This window comes from Amyelois transitella, chromosome 5, assembly GCF_032362555.1.
Source record: "Amyelois transitella isolate CPQ chromosome 5, ilAmyTran1.1, whole genome shotgun sequence".
Classification (NCBI taxonomy): Eukaryota; Metazoa; Arthropoda; class Insecta; order Lepidoptera; family Pyralidae; genus Amyelois; species Amyelois transitella.
This window is the reverse complement of record NC_083508.1, coordinates 1,571,627-1,596,804: the sequence shown is the minus strand read 5'-3', so window position 1 is coordinate 1,596,804 and position 25,178 is coordinate 1,571,627. Positions and strand designations below refer to the sequence as shown.

Genomic DNA, 25,178 nt, shown 5'->3' with positions numbered 1-25,178 from the left:
CTACGATGTATAACAAATTTAGCAAACTGTTACTATTGGAATCTCAATTCCATCATTAAGCCATACAGCTTTTCAAGACTGTTGGCTCCGTCTACCCCGCGACGGATATAGACGTGATTATGTGTATGTTTGGATGATCGGAGCTGTCGATGGTATTGTGATGCGACAAGCGAGGCTGGCACGCGCCATAAAAGCCGAAGGTCGACCAGAGATGAACATACACACAGACAAACGCTCGTAACTACTATAATATTGTTATAATCAGGCGCGAATCACGCCTATGTAACTAATGTTTAATCAAACTTAAAAGAAATATCTCCGATTCTGTCTGTAATTGCATCATGGCTCTGATAAAAACAAGTAGTTAGTACAACATACTTGGCTACCTATAATACAATAAAATAATTTCACATTACTCATACAATGATTCATTTCAGCGATTCGTATCCTGTGATGCAACTATGTAAGTACTTAAACGTTTTGCATATATGTTTATTGTAAATCGTGGAATGAAACACTACATATAATTAAGTATCCCTATTTTCTCTGATTTTCTCTGTCTGTATGTAGGCACTAATCTCGGAAAGTTGTGGACGTATTTTGTTCCTGTTTGAAATGTTGGAAAGAGGGTATTCTCAGGATGGTTTATTACATCTATACTACCCGTGCGAAGCCGGGGCGGGTCGCTAGTGCACAATAAATCGTCGAATGAAATGTACGAAAAGTGGAAATTAGTCGAGGACAACGAGACGACTGAAGTCGGGGCGGGGTTCGATTGGGCACAAGATCGTCTGGTCTGCCGGCGAGAGGAAAGTTCCAATCCGAACGAAACGATTACTTTGCATATACCTATATAGCTAAAGCCAAATTAACTTTATTTTTGGGACGTACGCATTGTTTGAATTGCAGACGTTCTATAAAAAGATGGATTAAAAGTGTGCGTAACTTGCGAGTGAGATCTATGATTTATATGTAAAAGCGGGATATATAAATGAAAGCTTAATGAAATTATTAAGTAAAAAAGATTTATAATGTACAATATTTTTTTAAAAACGCCATTTCTATCACTGCAGCAAAGGAGCAAAACAGGGTACGTGAGTAGGAAAAGTTAGTACGCGAGGTAACGGCGCGCGGGGTCGACGACCCGCGAGCGACCTTAGCGGCTAGAATTTTGAAGGATCGACCTACATTTCGGAGCCACCACGCCAAATCCGGAACGTTTATGGTTCATTTTACGGCTGAATGAAATCTTAAGTCATCAAGAATTTGCATAGAATAAAAACAAAACGCGCAACCGACCTTCCAACATCGGAGAGTACGCACAAGAGTAGCTTTCAAACAGGATTCCTCGACGAACTTGCACAAACATTCAAATCACACGATAACACCGCCAAGCTCGGATGATACTAAGGGCGAACGAACAATGCAGCTTTTGTCGGAGCTTTCGTGCACACAGATTCTCTGTGGCACAAGTACCACTGTCAATATACCTCTCGGGTACTTACGATATTAGTGCGCATTAAAAATAGCGACGAATAGAGGAGCAACCAACCGCGCACATGACAACGGTTTTGACAGTTTTGTGTCTCGCTCTGGCGTATGATGTCATTTCGCTCAATCTTGCAAGTAGACCGTTCTGGGTACGAAGCTCGAGAGGCCACAGCAGCTTCTACGGCGACACGTAAACTCCATGCACCATTTACTAAGTGGCACATCTCGAGTAGGTACTTACTTGTTAGGAAACCAGCTATGCTGTTATTGCACAGTACATCTTGAGCGTTTCTTCATTGATTCTCATTATGAAGGGTGAGATTGGATATTAAAGTAACTAAACTGTTGTAAAAGAAAAGGACCACTCCATCTCGTTCCCATGGATGTCGTAAAGGCAGACTAAGGGATATGCTCGTAAACTTGAGATTATTCTTTTAGGCAATAGCGACCTGTCACTATTAGAATCTCAATTGTTTCATTAAATCAAACATGGCCTGTCAGTTTTTAACAATATTGTTAGCTCTGCCTACCCCGCAAGGAATAAAAACTGACAACTGACAAAACTGTAGAGGTGAGTATGTGTATGTATGTTAGCTGTTGTAGTGTAGCCTGTTAGAAAAAGCTGCATTCTGATTACCCGTATAAGAGAATTGACCATAATGTATTAGCAAAATTATTTCCTCATTTATCCATGTTCCAAATGGCAAACATGTTTGAAAAAAAAAGTGGACATAGATATTGTTATGACAAATCGTCAACGTATCAACAGTCTGCTACCAGTTACATTGATTTATGATGCATTGTTCGGACAATATATAGGTACCTAGTAGATTTTGTCAGTGGCCTAAGGACAAGCCGACTAACAAAATAATATCTCGTGTGGCGTGCGTCATCGCGTTCATTTGAAATTCAATCTAACACATAACTTATTGCCGACCTGAGTACTTTTCATATTGAGAGAACAAACTGGTGTGTGTCTTTTTCTAGGACATGATCATGAATTCTTTCAGAATAAGCCTCAGATCGTCTATGTGAAGAAGTTTGTGTTTTAAAGAACTACAATCCGGTTTTCATACCATTGTTCGAATTCGGAGCATAGATCTATTTTAAACACTAGGTTTTAATATAATAATAACTAACATAGCGATTGAATGTGGCTGTTGGAAGAAGATAATTACAGTTCTCACCGCTTAAGAGGTTGCAAGATGGTACCTCGTATGCTTGCTGTTCAAGCAACTAATAAGAACATTAACATGGCGTCCACCATCAACTTTATGACGTGCATGCACACGACGAGCAGTGATTGGATCGCACAAACGAGTTCGCACGTTCGCTGCGCCCGCGCATGGTGTAGAGGAGGGGAAGTAGGAGGCTCAAGAGTGAAAGCGTTTCAAATTGTATCGCATGCCCTCTGTTACTTTCGGCCGAGATTCCGCCGACACTGGAGCCCCGCTACTGCACAATACTCTTACATTGCGCAAGTTAACGACAATTGGCCGAGTACCTACACAATCAACCCAAATACATTATCAGAAGCATATTACTTGGATATTGAATACGAAGCAAATTGAGTCTCTTACCTGCAAATGAGGTCAACGATGTAAAACGATCTTGTTAATGTTATATAATTGGTCCGTTACATGTTAATAAGTAGATATTAGAAAACGTCTTAAATAGACATAAAGTAGTGATACAATTTTATATAGTGTACTAAAACCATTAAATCAAACAAGATGCTTGATTCTAAACAAAATTCAGACCTCATTTTTCGGCGGAATTAAACGTAAACGCCATTCACTCCAACATTCTTCTCTAGACTTGGGCTCGGGCGATTAAGGTCGCGCCACTACAGTACGTCTGTCTACGGCGTATTACGTGAGTACTCGGTCCAAACTTGTTTTCCGTGACTCTACGACCCAAAATAAATATCAAGTTCTTTAATCCATGTAATATGTTTATCTATTTAAAAAGGAAAAGGTGACTGACATAATGTTACAACCTGAGCTGAAAGCAAGAAAGGATTTCCTAAAATTGAAGATGAAAAGCTAGTCTCGTATAAATGAACCAATAAGGATATTCAAAACAAAACGACAAAATACAATGGTAAAAGAAACAACTCATTATGAAAAAATAATAAAAAAACTGAAAATACAAAAAAAAAAGGATGGTGAAAAATTGCCTTTGACACGTACGAGGAAGCGCGGAAATATGCGATGCACCGCAGCTCAGTCGAGAATGCACTAGTACGTGTGGCATGAAATCAAAAACACTAACAGATGTAAAACTTAAATAATTTCCTTACGTGGGTGTGAGACAAATAATTAAATAAGGTGAAAGCATAGTGCAAGTAGTGACAACATGTGCAACGTTGAAAAATAAACAGAGTCTATCTGTAAGTGATAACGAATACTTTTAAGCGGCATAGGTTCGTTACTTTCAGTTCTATTTGGCATCTCCTACACTTCTATACACTGATTATTTTGTAGCGAGACGGAGCATTGAGTTCGCCTGTTTACCAAACAAAATATAGGCCAGATACTCGCTTTGCATACGTGTTTCGTTGGTACTTCGCTCCACTTATTAAAGCCTGACACCGAGAAACAATTGTACTGTTGCACTGAATAAAATTATTTGGCGAGCAATGTAGAACAACGATGGTTTTGCCGCCGAGATCGAAACTGCATTGTAGTATATTCACAGCGGCATAATGAACAAAAACTTGACATCCAAATGCGGTAAATAAAACGCAGGTAGCAATATTAACGTGAGAAAAACATAAAAACGTAATAAAACTAAAACAGGACAACAAAGGCGTAGTGGACACTAGTGCTTGCGCCGGCGGTAGCGACTTCGAATCTAGATCGGCGAGTGGCGACCGCTCTTCAGTTATCTTGACCCAAATAGCGCGACCGCTGCAGCGCCGGACCGAGCACTGTCGCTAATCTAGCGGAAGACCTTAATTACGATTTAATTGACTCGTGAAAACATAACACACACCTAACCACAACACCTCCGAGAATGAGACGAAAAATAATGAAATTCCACCAATGAGAGAGCTCGCAATATTTTCCTCTAGACGCTGTCATCAAAACAGAACCTTGACCTAGAATTTGTGTAATAAAAACAAGAGGGAAAAAGACTCTCATACGACGGTCGCTGTATATAATAATGATGTCAGGAGTGCATCGCTTTTGATTCCAATGTCCATGTCAAAATACAATTGTAAATTTCATATTATATTCGTTCGAGAACTCTACATCTTTGACGCAATCACGTGAACACGAGAAGGTGTTTTATTAATAAAACCTAATTAAATTCGGTGGAAATGAACAGTTTGCGTAATGAGGTTAAATACAGTGGTATTTCAGAACGATTCTCGGGTAGGGCGTGGGCGAAGGACGCGACCAACCTTCCTCCCAAGGACTAAAGGGCCTTGGCTTATATTATCTGAATAAATACGAAGGCGTTTTATATAAGTACAGTTGAATTTTCGCACCGAACACGCCTTATCATTATTGTCAGTCGATTTGATTGTGTTAGCGATTACTTATTGCGTATCATGTTTCAAATGTTACAAAATAATGATAAACTGGCACGGCACACGTTTATTGACCATATTGTACATAATTGAAACAATTAACAAGTACATTTCATATCGATATGAAGCTGATGAGGCAGATATTGCATTAATGAAAATTTCTAGTTCATAATTAGTTAAAAACATTAAACATTATATAATCCACGTAAGACAGCTAAACGCAGGTAAATGCAACAGCATGTATGTATAACCAGGTATATATATATGTATACCTGGTTATACATACATGCTGTTGCAGGTATATATATATGTATACCTGTTGGTTGATTGTTAACATATGCAAGCATAGACCAAGCATATATAGTAATTATTACTATACACATCAAATTATGCTTACAATTTTAAGATTTTCAAAGGTTTGGTTCAACATATCCACAACAACTGACCAATTCAAATTGTAATCTTATGTTTCTAAGCGCAATCACTTGAAAACAATTTATCTGCCACGTTCGGAAGGTCTCGTTATCTGGCGGACGTCACAGATGGTTAGACAGAGTCTTTTTATTGGCCGGCCGCCGATAAACGGCTGTTCGTTTGTACATAAACAGAAGACGGCGATAAGCGAGTGTTATCGTCGTGATACCACCGCACAATTAGCGTCAATTTTAACCGCATATTTGACACTGATGGTAACATCACAACTATGGAATAATTTTGCATTGTGTTGTTATTCAAACTAGTATCGGGTTGTAAGATAATTAAAGAAAGTTTGTTTAAGGTGGGCTAGCAACCTGCCGCTAATTCTGAATTAACTTAGTCATTCAGTTAAACATGGTCTACGAGTCTCGTGACTATTGGCTCTTTCTACCCCATAAAAGAGATAAAAAGCATGATACTGTGTGTCTAATAAAACATAATTCAAACTTAATTGCAGGTGTTTCAATAATGTTACAAAAGTTAACTTGTTATTAAGTCACACAGATTATGTAAACTCGATAACGTGAGTTAATTTTGTTTTGGCGATTTCTTGCGTAGAGACATAGGAAACTACCGTGCTGTGTCACTACCATTGACTTGTCTTACCAGTTTGCGTACCATCTCAAACTTTCAAAACACATTTCGATGAGAATAGCAATTGGACGTAGAATTGAGATGGTCAGTGTCCGTGAAGCGTATCATTCGATTTTAGACTCTTTATTCTTAAACAAACAATACATTTATGTTTATTCTGCAGAGTACGTGCAGAAAACAAGTGACTTGCGAGAACGGAAACCAACAGTGCGCTGGATTGTTCGCTGATAAAGATAGCGGCCCGGGCCTTGGTACCGCTGGTGCCCGATACCTTATCAACGGAGACGGCAAACGACAATATTGTTTTTCATGCTAATATCATGTTGATGTTTTGACATAAAGTCGGCTTGTTAAGTGACTTTATATTGCGTGATTGTCTGATAGTCGGAATCGGTTAACAAAGTTTCAATTCTGAAATAGAGTCTAAGAGACACCATTTGATCGCTGATAAACCGCAAGGGCCAAAAATTTATTTTACTATTTGGTTACGAAGGTAGACTTTTGAAAATGGGAAGACCAGTCAAATAAAGGATAATGACATTGGAGTAATTAAATTACATCAAAATATGAATGCATTATCCTCGGATTGAAATGGATATCAAGTGTAGAAAGGAATATTTGATCAATAGAGAAAACTACAAAGTATAAATATAAAATATTGAAGAAAATGTGGTTCATGGTCGCGTGGCTAACGTCAACATAAACAAACAAACATCAAAAGTGAATGTTTGTTTTCTCTAGGCGGCCATATTTGTACGAGTGCAATTAATTCTGTCGTAGTATAACTAAAGACTAGTTATATAAGATCCCATTTTGCCAGCGAATCAAATGGCCAATTTTTGCTGGGCAAAGAGAATGGCAGGTCTAACACATTTTTCATTACAGCACATCGTCACAAATTGAGTATATCCGGTTGCATATATTATAGACTTGGCGGCAATGCTTCAGAGCTGTTAAAAAATGACTAACTAACCGGCCGATTTGCCGAGGTTTTGGTTCTAAATTAGGATTTTTAGTAAAGAAAATAACGTAATTTTTACTATTCAAAACTCCGACGTGTTCAGTAAGTGGCCAGTGTAAGGCTTTATGCGGATCTAGATGATGTAAAGCATTTTTTAATATCAAATTTTTAACAATCATGGACATGTTGTGTGTCTAACAACAAATCTATTAATGAATCGAATTCAACATTATATGTTCATTGATCGTCGATATCCTTGAACCTTTGTCGATTTTCTAGGATTATTTTTATTCAAATATAGTTCCAAATTGGTGTCGCAAAGTGCAGCGTTATTCCCTAGGAAATTAACGAAATCACTCAAGTCTGTTGTGTTTACGTAGAATAGGAATTATCAGGTGACTTCTATGACCTGTTAGCATCGCAGCTAGGTCGTTGTAGGTTGTCTTCACCTTGTTATCGACTTTGTGGCGTTGCCATAAGGCACTCTGTCACTATCAGAACTGCTTGGTCTTTCGGCCTTGGCGTCGGTGGAAAGCGGCTATTTGTTTACGCCAATCCACTTGAGTTTCGGCTCGAAATGCCAGGTGTTTCATTATATATTAAAACGGAATAAGTCGCCATGACACATTTTTCCGTATTCACTCCATTGTTAATAAATGTTGATATGCGTTGAACTAATATAAAAAAATCTAGCGAAATACCAATTTTTACATTTTGGTATCAGTGAGGAATTATCGATTTCAAATTTAACGAGTTTCGTAATATTTGAAAATTACGTCCGTTAAATAGGTAATCGTGTCCCTAAAAATGGCGCCTATCAGTGGCATTTTTTGTTTTATAAAGCAACTTGTTCAAGTTGCACGTATTTTTTGCACAAGGGAAGGCTGACAGAAGGACTCATAACGGCAAGGAAATGAGCACATTCAGTGCTAAATTGAAGTCGTGTCTCGTGTGCATAGAGGGTGATAAGGGATGTCAGAGGTCGGCGGGTACCATGAATAAGTTAGCGGCAAATTTCGACCGTCAATGGACAATTTATACTCGTTGGGAAATGAATGATGAAATTTTAAGGGCATTTGGAAAACATGTCTATAATTAGTTTTAGTGAAACTGGAACCAATTCTCATGCTACAACCAAACTTTGTTTTTCATACCTATTCACTTTCGTAAATTTTAGACATATAACGTCATTCTTTAAAGAAAACTTGGCATCCAGCTATATACTCTCCGAGCATTAGGCGGAGGCCCGCTTATGGGAAAGTTACAATCATTACGACCATTCATAAACGGTTGAATGAGCGCAAGACGCCTGCGCAGCCGAGCGGCATGCGCGAACGCAGACCTCGCGACATCTGTACCTGTACCGACGTACCTCACGGGCAGGGAAACTCAACTTTGTCGTCGTTATTAGATCTCTTATCTGAAGCCTTAGAGTAAAGAGTGATCCCAATAGGTAGGCATTATGTAAAACTGTTGCAATTGAATGTATTTAGAATGTAAACTAGAGAACGTCCAAAGACGAGAGTGTATTGAACCCGCGCAACGACAACCTAGTAGCGCTCGATGCGTCACCGCTACGCGGTCGGCGAGAATGAAAAATTCCACACGACAAAAGCCGCGGTGTTCGCAAACGACGCATAAATAATTAGACAATAAGCAGGCAGGGCAAGAAATCGGTAATTTGTATCGCAGCGAGATAGGCGGAGCGCAGAGGGAGACGGGTGCAGGCAGGCGCGCGCCGCCGCGGCGCGGAGATGTGGCAACGCGTCAGGTGGAAGTGGCGCCGTGCTGTTCTCGGTCTCGTCGAGGACGACCGACCCACCCCCCTCCGCGCGCCACACACCCGCTAATCCTCACCCGAATACAATCTGATAAAATTCGCGCCAGCTATGAACTGTATGAACATTACGCAAAGCGGTTCCATACTACAACAATGCGATAATGAATGACCCCGACGGTTTCTTCGCCGTAGGCCTCCACGTATAAACACACTATTCTGTAGAACTTCCTCGTTCGTAAGTCACGTCACGAAACTGACCGTAACTTCAAAAATGTAGCAAGAAAGTTATTTCCTCAACCTGGCGAAACTAGTCTTGCGAACGCATTACGGTCCGCGTTACGGCCAGGTGAATTCAAAATGACCTCTATGGGCCGGTGGCTTCTTGTGGCCTCGCTCGCCGAAAGCGTTGACATTTTGTGGGTTAGCAACAAAATATGACTCTGTATTGTGACGAGAACGATGCCAGGATGACTAACGGCCGGTCGTCATTAGCCGCCTAAACATAAATTGTCCCATACAAAATCTTTTAACGCAATAGATCGATTCAATTACCGTATCGCATTATGGTAAATTTTGTCTACCAGCGTCTTCAATCGAGATTCAGCTCATCTACCTTAGCGGTGATGAACTGATTATTTTGGAATTCCAAAACATACAACTGAATACAATGCAATGAAACAATAGCACATGATATTGGTATCACGTAAATCGTAATGATTTCGAAAGAAAAGTACATGCTAGTTCTTTCATCAATGTAAAAGTGACTTACCAAGGCGAAGAAGTTTGTGTGGCAATCCTCGAGACTGGCACCGTTTGTTTGATGCGTCATGGTAGTCCAGGGCACTTCATTTTCATTTCACAACACTTAAAACAGGTTCAATCTTAAAGAAACCACTCAAAATCTTAAAATTATCACCGACATTTAGCGCAGTTTTCACCTCTCAATGGCGACTATGGAAAATGGCGGATGAAACAACAACCCAAGCAAGCCGATGGTGCTGCTCCTAGCGGAGAATATTAGAACTAAGTCTTCGTTCAGAAACTTGGAACATTCCGTTGTGGTCATATGAATGAAACAAGAAAAAATAACAATAGCTTTTGGAAATGTAAGAATTTACCAACAAATTTGATAATTTCATACATATTTGTTGAAACAATGATTGAATCAATTATCAATAAATCTCATTTATTAAACATTCCCGTTTAAGTATTATTATATGAAATTCTTATTCTTTACGTTACGCCAAAAGAAACCTACTGACTGTCAGGTCAGTAAAATGTCACTTGGAATGGAAGTGACAACAATCGATATTTTATTTTAGATTTTTTAAAAATTTAAGTCGAAAAAAATATCTTGTTTAGTTTGTAATAAAGGTGTATTGAAATAAACAGTTACAGCTAATCCTAATTCGTCAAAATGTTAAGAAGTTGTTTGATTCCAGTAACACGCACACACTTTCAGGTTAACTTTCAAGTTATTTGATTTTATTTGATAGACATTGCATTCATACAAATTACTCTAACTGGAATTCAATAATTACAGGTCATTGCCGTAAGGCATAAAAAAATAAAGGTGCCTAAAGTCGATAAAAAGCTCCAAGCATCAGCTGAATCATTGGCTGCCAGAGGGTATGTTATATCTAAATAAAGCATTCAACTACTTTATGTATTAACTCAACGTAATTTAAACATAATTATAAATTAAATACAGATTCCTCCGACCAACAAAACCTTGGGATCCACCTGCAGGCATCGATGAAACTGTTCTCAAAATATGTGCAGACAATGGTCTCAAAGCTGATGATAAATTTGAAGGATTGGATGTAAAGTTTAACATCCTCAATGCTTGCTACAAAGAAACTGGCCATTCTGTGCCCAACTCTTTATTACATACAATAGAATGTGTTGGTAAGTAAAGATTTTTAACAGTTTAATTAAAGCTAACTTTCATTGGAAATTGGTGGGTGGGAAATTTTCATTGTACCACGGACTTTATATACTATACATACCTACATATAATTTTTTCCCCTCACATGGTAGACAGAGCCCACAATCTCAAAAATACTGGATGGTCAAGTTCAGGTATGACTTAATGATGTAATTTAGATTCCAATTTGAAATAGACATGGGTACCTAGCCCATCTCCTAAAATTTTAAATCATTAGTACTAAGGACCACAAGAAATCTCTGCCTGCCCCCAGGGAAGAAGTGCTATTATTAGAGAGTGTCATGGTTTAAACAATTAAGGTGAATCTCATCTCTCCACATACTAGTGTCAATATATTCGAAGTTATGTACATAAGTTTGAATACCAACTAATGCTCTTACAGCGAGGGAAAACATCTGAGGTTGGATGAAAACATGCACATTCAGGCACCTGGATGTGTAACCATGATCCAATTTGGTTCCTTTGCAAAGGTTGTAAAGGTCAGACAGGAGTTCTTGGAGGACTTTGTGTAAAAACCTGACTCACCCAATCCAGGATCCATGGTCAAGAGCGTACCCTAGATTCCTCAACAGAGTGGTGAGAATGTAACCAGGACTACATTTAGTAGGAAGAAGAAGATTCAAATGTAGCAATGGTTGACTGGTAGATAATGATTCTAGCATTAAATACATTTGTGTTTTGTATTTGTATATGTTTAAATTTAAATTTTAAATAAATGTCTTAGCTAATTCGACACTAACTCCAGCGTCAAAGAGACCAATGGGGTGCAAAGCTAAGATGATATAAATATCATACATACATATGGTCACGTCTATATCCCATGTGGGGTAGACAGAGCCAACAGTCTTGAAAAGACTGATCTGCCACATTCAGCTTTTGGCTTAATGATAGAATTGAGATACAAATAGTGACAGGTTGCTAGCCCATCGCCTAAAAAAAATCCCAAGTTTGTAAGCCTATCCCTTAGTCGCCTTTTACGACATCCATTAGAAAGAGATGGAGTGGTCTTATTCTTTTTTGTATTGGTGCCGGGAACCACACGGCACATAAATATCAACATATATATTAACAACTTTACAGACGACCTGAAGGAGTTTTACCAGACACCAGTAGACACAAAAACTCCATTTGATGCCCTGACCAAAATGGAACTGCCGAAGAATTTGCACATCCAAGAAAACTATGTTCGCTTCCACCCGGGTAAGATTATATCTTCAATTTCAATTTTTTTCAATAGCCTTTATTGCTGACTTACAGATTTACAATTACCATAGATCGGAATAGGTAGATTGATTTTATGTACTTGCATCATGAATTACCATAGAAAGCATAACATGGATAAGCCTCTTTTCAGGGATTCCATTTCAGTACTTACACTTACAGTAAACTACATTGTCCGCGGGTAACATAGGACTACAATTTACGTGAATGAAGTCGGGGGAAAATAGCTACCACTAATATATTCTTCATCCCACTTGTAAAAGTTCTGGAAAAAATCATAATAATTTACAAATCCCGCAATCCCGGACGGAGGCATGTCCATATACATATATATGTTTCAGTTCATTGGCCCCAATTCAATCTACCTATTCCGATCTCTGACAATTACACATATACAATTATAATAAAAACACATCAGTCTCTATGAGCTTATCCTTTAGAAGATGTAGTCACCTACCCCTATGGGATAGAAGCTTGATTTTATGTATGTTTGTGTCTACTGCGGTAGGTTTCTGGGTAGAGAAATTTAAAGTGGAGGGTGTAGTAAGTCATAAATATTTTAAGTGTTTATATTTTTTGGTATTAATACAGTTTAACATTTTTAGATAAAGACACAATGTTCAATGGACTATCGGCCTTTCCAAAGAGCTCCACTATCGTCACCGGGCTGAGATGGAAGAAGAAATACGAAGGGTATTCAGCAAAGAGATCCTGGCCGTGAACATGTATTTGTAGAGTTAATGTAAAATATAGCTTAGTTAATTAAATGATTTGTTGTCTATTGTTTTCTTTTGTTTTTCCATAATTCTAATAAGAAGTAGGTATAGCCCGCTTAAATCTATTGTCCTTTTCTGTACTGCAGAAGTTGGCACTGTTGTTTATATCATAGTATACATGAATGTCGTATGGGACTTATGGACAAAAATCTTTTTAGGTGATCTTTATATGTAACAACGGCATTTCCGAAATGGGTTTTATTTTGAAAAATGTAAGGAATGTTATGATCGACCCCTCTAATATAGTACATAATTAAAGTGAAATGGATGTGTGTAATTGTTACTCCCTTATGAAATTTTCCAGTTACAATAATACAGCTAAGACTTTATACATAAATCACGCCTCTTTTCTGAAGGGGTAGGCAGAAACTACATCATTACACTTGCCACGATCTCTGCATACTTGTTTCGCTTAACCTGACCTTTTCCCAGGACATCCTTTATGGGATCAAGGTAAGTTAGTTCTGTATAATAGTATGAGTGCAAAATATCAATGATTTTCGTTCAGTCTAGTGGTTTAACTGCGAAGATAAAACAAATAAATTACTTTCACGTTTTTAATATTAGTTCGGAGAGAGAGAGAGAGCAGTGATAAATTAGATTTGTACATTTTCCATGCAAGAACATTTAATTAAATCGAATCGAAAGACTGTCGGCTCTATCTGCTCCGCAAGGGATATAAACGTGACTATATGTATCAATATGTTTGTATATAAGTATCTATGTTTGTTGAGAGAAAAGAGGAAAAGTCGCTCGTTTCTGAACGTACTTACATCGGCTTTTTACCTTTTGACGTGGACATGACAGTTTGACATTGACAGTTCTGAAGTTAGGTTAGATAGATTTACGGTGACGAAAGTTTCGCTGATGAATTTGAACGAAATTTAATTTGCTAATTAATAAAATAACCAGCGGAAATGATGCATTAATATCAAGATGAATGCATTTATAATATTATTGTTGATTTTCGTGGCAATCCATGCAAGCCTTTCTTGGTAAATCGATGTTAAAGTTGTGTCAAAGTTCTTTCCTGTTATTGTTTTTGTTTTGCTTTCTATTTATATTCAATGAATATTTTTTAGGCTATTACCCGCTGTGTTGTCATGGCTGTTTAAACGAAAGTATCACATCAAGTTGAAAATAGGCAGGATCGCTGTGTTGAAGTTGATTCTAAAAGATGTTAGTCTATCCAAAGACAGATATAATGTAGTAAGTATAACTGGTTTTTAAAGATGTCCCTTAGTTATACTAACAGCTTATCAGCAAATAGGCAAAAGACCCACTAAATTATCAATCTATGTCAAGGGAATAGGTCTGCAAATATTAATATTAAAGTTATTTGAAGAAGTATTTTGAACAATAATTAGAGCTATTTTGCTTGCCTATCAATACACGTCTGAATTTTTTTTCCATTAATTTCCACCTTATTTCCAGCACATCGACGAAATATCATTCCGTAGCAGTTTCTTTAACTCGGAAATTAACAAGCTGGTGTCCCTTGTGATAAAGGGCGTAGAGGTCACCAACCAAGTTGAAGAAAAGAGGAGTGTTGTTGTTGAGACCATTCTCAAGCCTCTGTTGTCCAAACAGAACTCTGTTTCAAAGAATGAGGCCAATGACCAGACTACCAGTGTGGATGCTCTTAATCCTAGCTTGAGCAGGATAGCTCAGGGGAAAATACTAGATTTCAGAGATAAGAAGTTACCTCATAGTTTGATTATGTTTGCTCAGGTATGTTTGTTATATTAAGTAACAAATTCTCTCTCACAAAATGTTCTTGTGGTTGCCTGGACGAGATTGCATTATAAGATAAGACTGAATTTTGTACATTTCCTTAACATTAGCTAATTTATTGTTATAATTTTTTGTGCATAGGGGTTATTCTATCTGTCTAAGTAGACAGTCTACTACTTACTACTACTACTACACTACTACTACTCTGTCTACTTAGACAGATAGATAGTAATACCCCTTATTGCCCACTTGCTGCACTGCAGAGCTAAATACTTATTTAGCTCTTGCAGTAACAGCCTTGTATATCATATTTTCATTGCTTATTTCCATTCAATTTCAATTCCATCATCAGCTGAACATGGTCTTTCAATCTTTGGGGTAGTGTTGGTTCCGTATACCCCAAAGGGTTTAACATGTGATTATATATGTATGCATGCTTCAGCAAGAAGAAATAGATAAAATTTTAGTAAAAAAAAACCCTCTTTTGTCTCCCTCTTCTCGTCTCTGGTTTGTCTTTGAGATGTAGAACTGGATCTGACTGACTGACAAATGTCAGGAAATGGCTCAACTGATCTTCATGTGTATCAGTACTTTACCCTCACCTCCTCAGTAATCCTTTGGCATAGGGTATTTTTAAAATAATTGTGTACAAGTACCTGTAGTGTATAGCTGGTGTGATAGCTTTAATTCATAAAAAGAACGTTGAATTTTTTTTTTTCAGTTCATGGGTGTGCATGTATTCAATGTATCAATAACCATACAAAATGCACTAGCAAACAACACTACGCTGAATGTCACTGCTGTAGAGGTCCATGCAGATGGAGCGGCTGGGGGGCCCGCGAGGGCTTTGGTGTTTTCCGCCAACCTCGTCCAAGTCAAAGCTAAGATCTTGAAGGAAGGTGGACGGTTAGCTGAAGCTGGCTGTAGCTTGCTGATTGAAGGCACCGTGAAGGCTGAGGGCCCACTTAACGTTGAAGTAAGTATTTTTAAATTCTCACTTATTATCTTTGATTCATAGGTAACACAAGATAAAGTATAGATATGGATATTAATCTGGGTTCATAATAAATTCATGACCTATCATATGACAAACATTGGTACTAAACTACTCGGTTAAGAAGGTCATTTCTTGACAACCTGACTTGCCATTGCAAAGATAACTTTAAATGGAGACATGTCTGTAAATATTCTATATAATTTTTGGCACACCTACCATCTTTACAATTCTATTATTGACATTGTTTCAGAAAATCCACGCAGTAGTCACCAACACAACATTATCATTCCAAGATGAGTTGTTCCAGCACTTGCACAGGAATAACGTACCCAAGCAGAGACAAAGGCCGGAACTGGTCACAGAAGACCATTTGAGCACTCTTATCCCACGGCTGTCCCCAGTTATACCAAAGGTGAACTAAGTCATAATGGTCGAGTAGAGTTTTTACGTTCCATGTGGTATCTATTAAAATCAATCAAGGGAAAGACTTACTAATTTGGGATTATTTGTGAAGGGGCTATCAACCTGTCAATAACTCTGAGTGACTGAACTTAATTCCATTCTTAAGTCATTAAGCTTAATATTGTTTTGAAAACTTGTGAAAAGACGTGACAGCAACATACTCGTATATAATCCCAGTAGCTGCTGTAGAACAGAACAAACTTATCTTTTTAAATAAGTGCATCATGATCCAAGGTGATTGTTGTTTCCTTGCTCGGATGTGCCGTGCAAGTGACCTATGTATGTATTCTTACTTCTTACGTATGTACGTATTATTATACTTCAAGCCTTTCGAATGATATCTGGACAAACAACAGGGAGACGATGATGATGGAGACATTTTATTGTATTAGTATGTAGTAATTTTTTTGCGTTGAAGATCAATCTTATACGACTTTGTCAGTATATAGTATTTATCAGTATTGAGTGTTACTCTATTAGAAGGATTCATTCACGAGAGCAAACAATGATGTATCTGTTTATCAATTATGAGGTGTTGTGTAACCAATCATACATATAACCAAAGGTGTGTTAAACCAATTAAAGTCTGAATAACTGTTTTTCTTTGCATCAAAAATACGCAAATTAAACATTACTTTACTAGGGCGTTTTATTGCATAGCGCCCATACGTATATACGCAGGCACCAATAAGGAATTAGTCCTCTACTTTATATATAAAAGAGAACACTGACTGACATATATATACAGAATGATATTGGTATATATTGCTCGGTCTGAAGATTTCAAATTTGGCCTGTAGATTCCATGTGACCTAGAGGTGCACAAAGACAGGACTACCCGAAATTACTGCAGGAACAGAAATTAGTGAGATTTTTTCATTCCATGGAAAAATACTTAGGCAATTTCAGCTCTGATGCTTTCATTATTTGCTGAAATGGGATTCATTTAACACGATCGTCTTGTGTTTCAGATATTTAGTCTAAGAATCGACACCACCCATGTGAAATGTGTGGACAATCTAACGAAAACAAATGCCGAGATGTCTCTGCAAAGTTTGCAAGTAAGTTTGTGTTTATAACTTTGTCTGATTGTAGTGTATTATCACTTGGATTCACAGCTTTGGGTGTATTGAAGATGATATGTATGTGATACTATGATACGAAGAGCTAAATACTTATTTAGCTCTTGCAGTACCAGCCTTGTATATAATATTTTCATTGCTTATTTCCATTCAATTTCAATTCCATCATCAGCTGAACATGGTCCTTCAATCTTTGGGATAGTGTTGGTTCTGTGTACCCCAAAGGGTTTAACATGTGATTATATATGTATGTATGCTTCAGCAAGAAGAAAAAGATAATGGCCACATTCAGCTATTAGGCTTAATGATAGAATTGAGATTCAAATAGTGACAGGTTGCTAGCCCATCGCCTAAAAAAGAATCCCAAGTTTGTAAGCCTATCCCTTAGTCGCCTTTTACGACATCCATGGGAAAGAGATGGAGTGGTCCTTTTCTTTTGTTTATTGGTGCCGGGAACCACACGGCACTTCTTTCAAATGAAATTAAATATATTGTTAAAACTATTATTGACTGTATAATTTAATTACAGATAAACTCAAGATTCAGCGCTGCGTCAGTGATCCTCACCGACTCCGGGGCTGTGGTGACAGGCGTTCCACAGGTGTACGTGGCGTTCCTGATGGATCAGTTCCAGCTGACAGCGGACAGGGAGCAACTTGTGGTGTTGCACAAACTAAAACTGGATGCAAAGGTATTTTTATTTATTAGAAATATCCATATTTAATATTGATTCTCTGATTGTACATACATACATATAATCAGGTCTATATCCCTTGCAGGGTAGACAGAGCCGACAGTCTTAAAAAGACTAATAGGCCATGTTTAGCTGTTTTCGCCTAAAAAAGAATCCCAAGTTTGGTAGCCTATACCTTAGTCGCCTTTTACGACATCCATGGGAAAGAGATGGAGTGGTCCTATTATTTTTTGTATTGGTGCCGGGAACCACACGGCATGGCGATGTAACCCATCGCCTAAAAGAAGAACCTGTCACCTCCTTTACCTAAAGTGTAAGCAGAGTCTTTTCAATAACCACGACCTACAGGAATCTTGGTATTTCATTCGTTTCATCCTAATTTATCTATATTTCAGCTAGAAAAGGGTGTGTTAAATCTGTACCTGATACTCAGCACACTATCCGTCACGTACGACCACGAGCGGGCGTTCAACTTGTACACGGCGGTCGTGGAGCGCGTGAAGAAGGCGAGGGCGCTGCAGGTCAGGGGATACACTCAAGGTGGGGTGTCTAAATTGTACATACATACATACATATGATCACGTCTATATCCCTAGCGTGGTAGACAGAGCCAACAGTCTGACTGATAGGCCACGCTCAGCTGTTTGGCTTTGTGATAGAATTGAGATTCAAATAGTGACAGGTTGCTAGCCCATCGCCTAAAAGAGGATGTTTATAAGCCTATACCTTAGTCGCCTTTTACGACATCCGTGGGAAAGAGATGGTCCTATTCTTTTTTGTAATGGTGCCGGGAACCACACGACAAATTAATCAATCTAAATTGTTAAGAAATTTTAAGTCAATACAGCGATGTTGTTCCTTGGCCGCCTACTAGATGGCGTTGTGTGCAAAATACATCGCGCTGTCATTGCGCTTGTGTAAAACACTTACATATGTCTCGTGATGATTCGAGTAAATTATCTTTCCCACATCTAGTTTTACTTGAAGTATTCTACTGACGCGATACATGTAGATGGTGTTATTGTATATAATAAATACGAGACAGTTTACACAGATTGAGTTAGCCTCGATGTAATTTCGAGACTTGTGTTACGAGATACTAACTCAGATACTATATTTTGTAGGAAATACTTGTATAAATTAACATTTAGAGTGTATGCACCAATGATAATTTTCAAAGTTATGTCCATTAGTTTGAATGCTAACCGACGTTCTTACGGTGAGGGAAAACATCGTGAGGAAACCTGCACGTGCAGGCAAATGGATCTAATACGGGTTAGGTTTACCTGCAAAGGTTGCGGAGGTCAGATGGGAGTCGCTTCGTGTAAAACCCTGACTCACCTAAGATTCATGGTCAAAGTCAAAAGCATATCCCGGGCTCCTCTCCAGAGAGATGAGGATGCAACCGGGACAAAGCCAGGAGGAAGACAACTTATATAAATAAACATCCAAGATCCAGGCTAATCCGGGAAAGATCGTTTCTCACCATGCCGTGGCCGGGACTCGAACCCGGGACCTCCGGTGTCACAGACAAGCGCACTATCGCTGCGCCACAGAGGCCGTCACTGTACACATGTAGGTCTTGGGAAATGGGCATTAGTTCCATCTCCCTCTGTGTCCGACATATAAAACATACATACAATCACGTCTATATGCCTTGCGGGGTAGACAGGGCCAACAGTTGTAAAAATACTGATTGGACTCGTTTAACTGTTTGGCTTAATGGTAGAATTGAGATTCAAATAGTGACAGGTTGCTAGCCCTTTTATATGATGATGAAACAACTAAAAGCATTCATTAATATAAGAATTAGCAAGAGTATGTATTTTTAATATGATGGGCTAGCAACCTGTCACTATTTGAATCCCAATTCTATCATTAAGCCAAATAGCTGAGCGTGGCCTATCAGTCTTTTCAAGACTGTTGCCTCTGTCTACCCCACAAGGGATATAGACGTGACCATATGTATGTATGTATGTATTTTTCAATGGCCAGAGTCTGGCATCCCCCCGTGGGTGTCCCGCTTCCTGTCGCTGTGCGTGGTGCAGGGCTGCGCGGAGCTGCGCGCGGCCCGCACGTCGCTGCGGCTGCGGGGCGGACACGAGCTCGCCGCCGGCTGCGCGGGGCTCAAGGTCAAGCTGGAGCAGCTGCCTGAGCGCAGGGGTCTGTACATATAGTGTGTCAACCCTGCTGATTGTTCAGCATCCTTGATTCTCAAGTCAAGCTGGAGTAGGTGGAACAGCAGCTGTCGCTTCTTCCCTTGTGATGATAAAACAATTGACTCATTAAGATGTTTGTATAATAAAATGTTACAGGATGTCAGTAATGTTTGTCTTGATGTGACTCTTTCACGCAAAAACTACTGAACCGATTAAATTTGGTATGTAGGAAGCTGAAGACCCAAAATAACATTTAGGCTAACTTTTTATCCCGGAGTCCCCGCGGGAATAATTCCACGCGGACGAAGTCGCGGGCGGCCTCTAGTACATAATAATATCACATCTCTTTCCCGAAGGTATCATTCCTACTTGCCACGTTCCCTGCATACCTACTTCTTACGCTTCAACCATATTCATAAGTCTCTTCATGAAAGTTCGTCGGTTTTGGCCATTTTCGACTTTATCTATCGTCCTAAATCATACAGATAGCCTCGAAGTAAGTTCGAGACTAGTGATACTAACTCAACGATACTAAATTTAATCCTACTTGGCTACTTTTTATCCCGGAGATCCCGCGGGATTGATTCCACGTGGACGAACGCGGGCGGCCTCTAGTCTATACAAATATTATAAAGCTGAAGAGTTTGTTTTGTTTGTTTGTTTGTTTAAACGCGCTAATCTCAGAAACTACTGAACCGATTTGAATAATTCTTTCACTGTTAGATAGTCTATTTATCGAGGAAGGCTATAGGCTACATTTTATCCCGGATTTCCTACGGGAAACGTCAACAATGCAGGTGAAAGTTGAATGAGTCGGTAAACACCCAAGACCATCAGAAAAAGTTGTTTTACCGTCACGACCGTGGATTTAAACCTTGACTCTCTGTTAACGTTTCACATAAGCTTTGTTTCGCAGAAGAGGAATACAGCTGGCGGGTGGCGCAGCTAGTGGTGGGGCGGCGGCACTGGAGCGCGGAGCTGCTGCTGGACGGCGGCTGGGCGGCGCGCGGCGCGCAGCCCCCGCCGCGCCGCGGGCACGCCTGGGGCGCCGCGCTGCTGGCCGTGGCGCTGCTCAAGTGGGGCAGCCACGGGCCCAGGGGCTCCAAGGTGAGGCAGCGGGGAGGGGAGTGGGGCTCCAAGGTGAGGCAGCGACGAGGGCAGTCTGGGGCTCCATGGTGAGGCAGCGGCGAGGGCAGTCTGGGGCTCCAAGGTGAGGCAGCGGGAGGGCAGTCTGGGGCTCCAAGGTGAGGCAGCGGGAGGGCAGTCTGGGGCTCCAAGGTGAGGCAGCGGGGAGGGCAGTGTGGGGCTCCAAGGTGAGGCAGCGGGGAGGGCAGTGTGGGGCTCCAAGGTGAGGCAGCGGGTAGGGCAGTCTGAGGCTCCAAGGTGAGGCGCTGCGGCAGAGAGGAGAGTCTGGGCGGCCATTACGGCAAGATCCGCGGTACTGACGCGCGGGCAGCCAGAAGGCATCGTGGTGAAATGCCTGCAATCCGATCTCAAAATGGCACGAAGGGCGCAGGGATGGGTTTCAGTGGGTAGGCTGACTCATGTGCCGGAAGTCCCACACTCTCATGGGTGAAGACCCAGGGGTTGTCCGTAAAAAAAGATTTCCCCTTCGACAAAAGTAAAAAAAAGGTAGGTAGATTCATACACCTGGTACAGGAGTGTGGGGATTCATGCCTTAATGTTTCTCCAATATTGGATCTGAAGCCAGTCATTATCTTCCCAGCCAACACATAAGCCAGATAATAGCGAAAATATACCACAATAAGCAGTGTCAAGCTTTATTAATTATGTATTACAGCTGATGTTATGGCTTAATTTTGAATAAGAGAGTTCTTAAATTAAAATAATGTTGTAAGCTTACTAAATTCTGCATAAAGTCCGCGGTATTTTTTCAAGCTGAATAATAATCAAGAGTAGTATCTGCTAAACAAGCGATATTCAAATAAAAGTAATTGAAACAGCTATTATCTGCACATTAGCTGAAATTTTTGCATTGACCTGTATAACATTTTAAAGAAAAGCAGTTAAACAGCAAAACGCTGAATATTAGACGAAATACTTTCTTTAAGCTGTTTAGTGTACGAAATGGTACTAATTTATTCAGATGCTGAATAATTTAGATATTATCTTCTTTTTACAGCTAACTTCTGCAAAATTGAAAATAAACTCATTGTTTTACCAAACTTATAGCGCTATAAGCATACAATTGTCTTTATGTTAAACTTAAAACAATATCAGTTACAAATGTGGGTATCTTAAGCAGAAAATAACTGATTAGTTGAAGATATCGTATGTTTCTATCCAGATATTTGACCATTTTGTGACGAAATCAACAATATGCCTCCTCAGAAAAATAATAACAAAAGAGTAAATGATTCATGGAAAAAAAGAAAGAGAACGGGAGGAATAAGAAGAAAATTTTCACGAGAGTATGTAAAGATAAAAAATAGTATCTGTACAGTAATAGAAAAGAGTTTAACATCGGATACAAGTGGGCCCGGGCCAAGTGCGACCAACACAGTTGAAGAGGGTTCTGTACACGATGATTATGCAGCACCATCAGGATTAGTGATTCAAACACATAGACTGAGTCCAACTTTAGGTGCAGATAACGACAACACATACATACATATGTGTGAAAGATATTAAAAAAGAGATTTAAATGGAAATATAATTAGGTGCTCTTGGGTGTATTTTGTAACAAGCGCGAAACTTTTGGTTGCAACTACCTACAATTTTAGTTGGTAATATAAACAATTGTCTAACTAAATATTACGCAATGCGTCATTCATAGTAGTACTATAAATACTATAAATACCTACATTAGTATAGGTCCCATCACCCTCAAATATTCATGGATTTATTTTTATAAAAAAGAACCCTAAAAATCTGAATAAAAGTATACTGTTTTATGTAATTTAAGACCTTTTGCTGATAAATATATAATTATTGTACTTTAAACCAAATAATTTCTGGATATGTAGTAGTATGTGAACTATTATGCAAAAATAAGCAAAATAATCACTGATATAAACAGTTTAATTCAAATTGGCCTTCCGCCATTAACTAACGTTCGACATAAACCTATTTTTATAAATCCTCAACATTTATCTTATGAAACACTTTGTTTAGTGAGTAGGAAACATTATCAGTTATACAAAATTTGATTCTCATTACTTGCTGGGACTGAAATTTGATAAAAAGTAAAGATCATTTAATTTTAATATTATTTCACATTTGTTTACCTTTTAAAATATAGCTTTATCTTGAGGCGCTCAAAAAATGTATAATGATCATGTTGATAATTCACAGAAAAGTGCCATGCGTTTATATAATTCACCTTAAACTTACTTAAAATGTATGAAATCATTTACGCTATTTTATATCGGCGACCATTTACAATATTTTGAACTAAGTGACACAAATTTATCCCGTCACAATAAAAAATACTTTTTACTTGAATAATTTATTTTTAAAACTACTCCAAAGATCGGAATTTTGTATGTCATTTGAATATCTGAACTCACAAATTAACAACTGCATAAAAGATGTATAATTTCTGGACTAAAGAAAAATCAGAATTTATGCAGAAGATATTCAGTGTGTCGTACATTTATTCAGCTGCTATGTGGCTATTAATCAACTGTTAACCAAATTGAAGCAAGATATTTTGTGCCCAAATTGCTTGAATATCACCTGTATAAGCGCTTACACAGAACTTATACAAATACTTTATCCAGCTTAAAGTTAAAAGATTGCTTTTACGCAAAATTTATACAGCTATACTGTGTTGGCTGGGTTATCATCATAACAGTTGCTGATCCTTTCGTTAAATTACGATGCATCGCAGATTAGGTAGTAGGTGATCTATCAACCCTTGTTCCAATTCCATACGCGCTTACTTCTTTCGTTCTTTCTCATTCTCGTCTCGCTTATATCCAAGACATCACGACAAAAAAATAAACTTTACTCATGAATCGGAGTGAACAATTATGAACAACAATTTCCTTTACAGGTCGAAGCGATGATAGACTCCCTCCGCCTCGAATGGAGCAAGACCATGGCAGAGACAATAATCGCCTTAGCCGAATGTCTAGACCAATACAGGTCTCCTAAACCCGCCCCCCTCCCGAAACCGACTCCAGTTTCCCCCACCAACGTCACTATGACCGTGGCCTTATCCCATATAAACCTGTTTCTTATCATCAATGAGGATATGTGCCTGATGATCAGGATTGACGCCGTGACCTTGGAGAAGACTGCGGTCAAATCTGGGGCGCTGGTGTCTGGGTTGAAGGTGGTGGATATGGTGCCTTATAAAGGTGAGGTTTGTTTAAATACATACATCTATCATATATGGTCACGTCTACGAGTATATCCCATGCTTAAAAAAGAATCCCAAGTTTGTAAGCCTATCCCTTAGTCGCCTTTTACGACATCCATGGGAAAGAGATGGAGTGGTCCTATTCTTTTTTGTATTGGTGCCGGGAACCACACGGCAATAAAATTTTAAGCGGCAATTACTTCTGTTCCAGGCAACGTCCCGTGTCAAAGATCTGACGAGATCGCATCAGCATTCTTCCACGTCAGAATGGCCAGAATTGAACACATACCTTCCAAAGATCAGAACTCCTTCTTACTAGACTTACAATTCCTGGAGAATGTAGATTTTGAATGGAGCGCTAATTTGCATCTTAAAATATTCACCTTCATCAAAGCTGTGAAGGCTTTTAGAGAAGATTTTAAAGTTAGGAAAGAAAGAGATGAAGAGGTACCCGTGCAAGAGAGGAGGAAAGGGAAGGCGATAGATTGGAAGATAGGCTTCAAAGGAGAGACCAATTTAGGACTGATTCTTTCGAAAGAAAATAACATACTTTTTGCTACAGGTAAGTATTTTTTATCTTTTCTTTATAAAGTACTATGGAAGAGGTGGCTGATGTATTTATCAACGCTGTCGATGCCACTAAGTAATCTACAGAATTCTTATAACAATAAATTGGCTCGGTGACCGCGGGTCATTGTAACATGATTCGAAACGTCCGATATAAAATAAAGGTACGTTACGTGCGCGTTTAATACCTGTATTATTAATAAATATCACTACATAGTATAAAACAAAGTCGCTATTTTAGTCTGTTTGTCTGTAAGCTTAAATCTTTAAAATTACGCAACGGATTTTTATGCGGTTTTTTGTAACAGGTAGAGTGATTCAAGAGGAAGGTTTTTATGTGCGTGTTGAAGCTTCACGTGATCGTCCATTT

At 38.9% G+C, this 25,178-nt stretch overlaps 3 protein-coding genes across 3 annotated transcripts in view; 2 read left to right on the top strand and 1 right to left on the bottom strand.

Moving 5' to 3' along the window:
• Positions 1–9,840, bottom strand: part of LOC106137681 (mediator of RNA polymerase II transcription subunit 13) — a 77,193-nt gene extending 67,353 nt beyond the window's left edge. Inside the window, exon 1 of the mRNA XM_060954759.1 lies at positions 9,611–9,840. Within this exon, the coding sequence (XP_060810742.1) occupies positions 9,611–9,670 (60 nt within the window). The 5' untranslated portion in view covers positions 9,671–9,840. The remainder of the gene's footprint in view (positions 1–9,610) is intronic.
• Positions 9,841–10,110: 270 nt separating this feature from the next.
• LOC106138368 (large ribosomal subunit protein mL50) lies at positions 10,111–12,796 on the top strand. The gene is made up of 5 exons (XM_013339503.2): positions 10,111–10,303; positions 10,385–10,470; positions 10,553–10,749; positions 11,870–11,989; positions 12,616–12,796. The coding sequence occupies exons 1-5, from the start codon at positions 10,259–10,261 to the stop codon at positions 12,729–12,731; spliced, it is 564 nt and encodes a 187-aa protein (XP_013194957.2). The 5' UTR covers positions 10,111–10,258; the 3' UTR covers positions 12,732–12,796.
• An 829-nt stretch (positions 12,797–13,625) lies between these two features.
• Positions 13,626–25,178, top strand: part of LOC106139057 (protein hobbit) — a 36,617-nt gene continuing 25,064 nt past the window's right edge. Inside the window, exons 1-12 of the mRNA XM_060954908.1 lie at positions 13,626–13,781; positions 13,869–13,995; positions 14,221–14,517; positions 15,242–15,496; positions 15,768–15,929; positions 16,951–17,040; positions 17,591–17,752; positions 18,151–18,295; positions 19,751–19,918; positions 20,831–21,021; positions 23,933–24,239; positions 24,453–24,803. Of these exons, the coding sequence (XP_060810891.1) occupies positions 13,723–13,781; positions 13,869–13,995; positions 14,221–14,517; positions 15,242–15,496; positions 15,768–15,929; positions 16,951–17,040; positions 17,591–17,752; positions 18,151–18,295; positions 19,751–19,918; positions 20,831–21,021; positions 23,933–24,239; positions 24,453–24,803 (2,314 nt within the window). The 5' untranslated portion in view covers positions 13,626–13,722. The remainder of the gene's footprint in view (positions 13,782–13,868; positions 13,996–14,220; positions 14,518–15,241; positions 15,497–15,767; positions 15,930–16,950; positions 17,041–17,590; positions 17,753–18,150; positions 18,296–19,750; positions 19,919–20,830; positions 21,022–23,932; positions 24,240–24,452; positions 24,804–25,178) is intronic.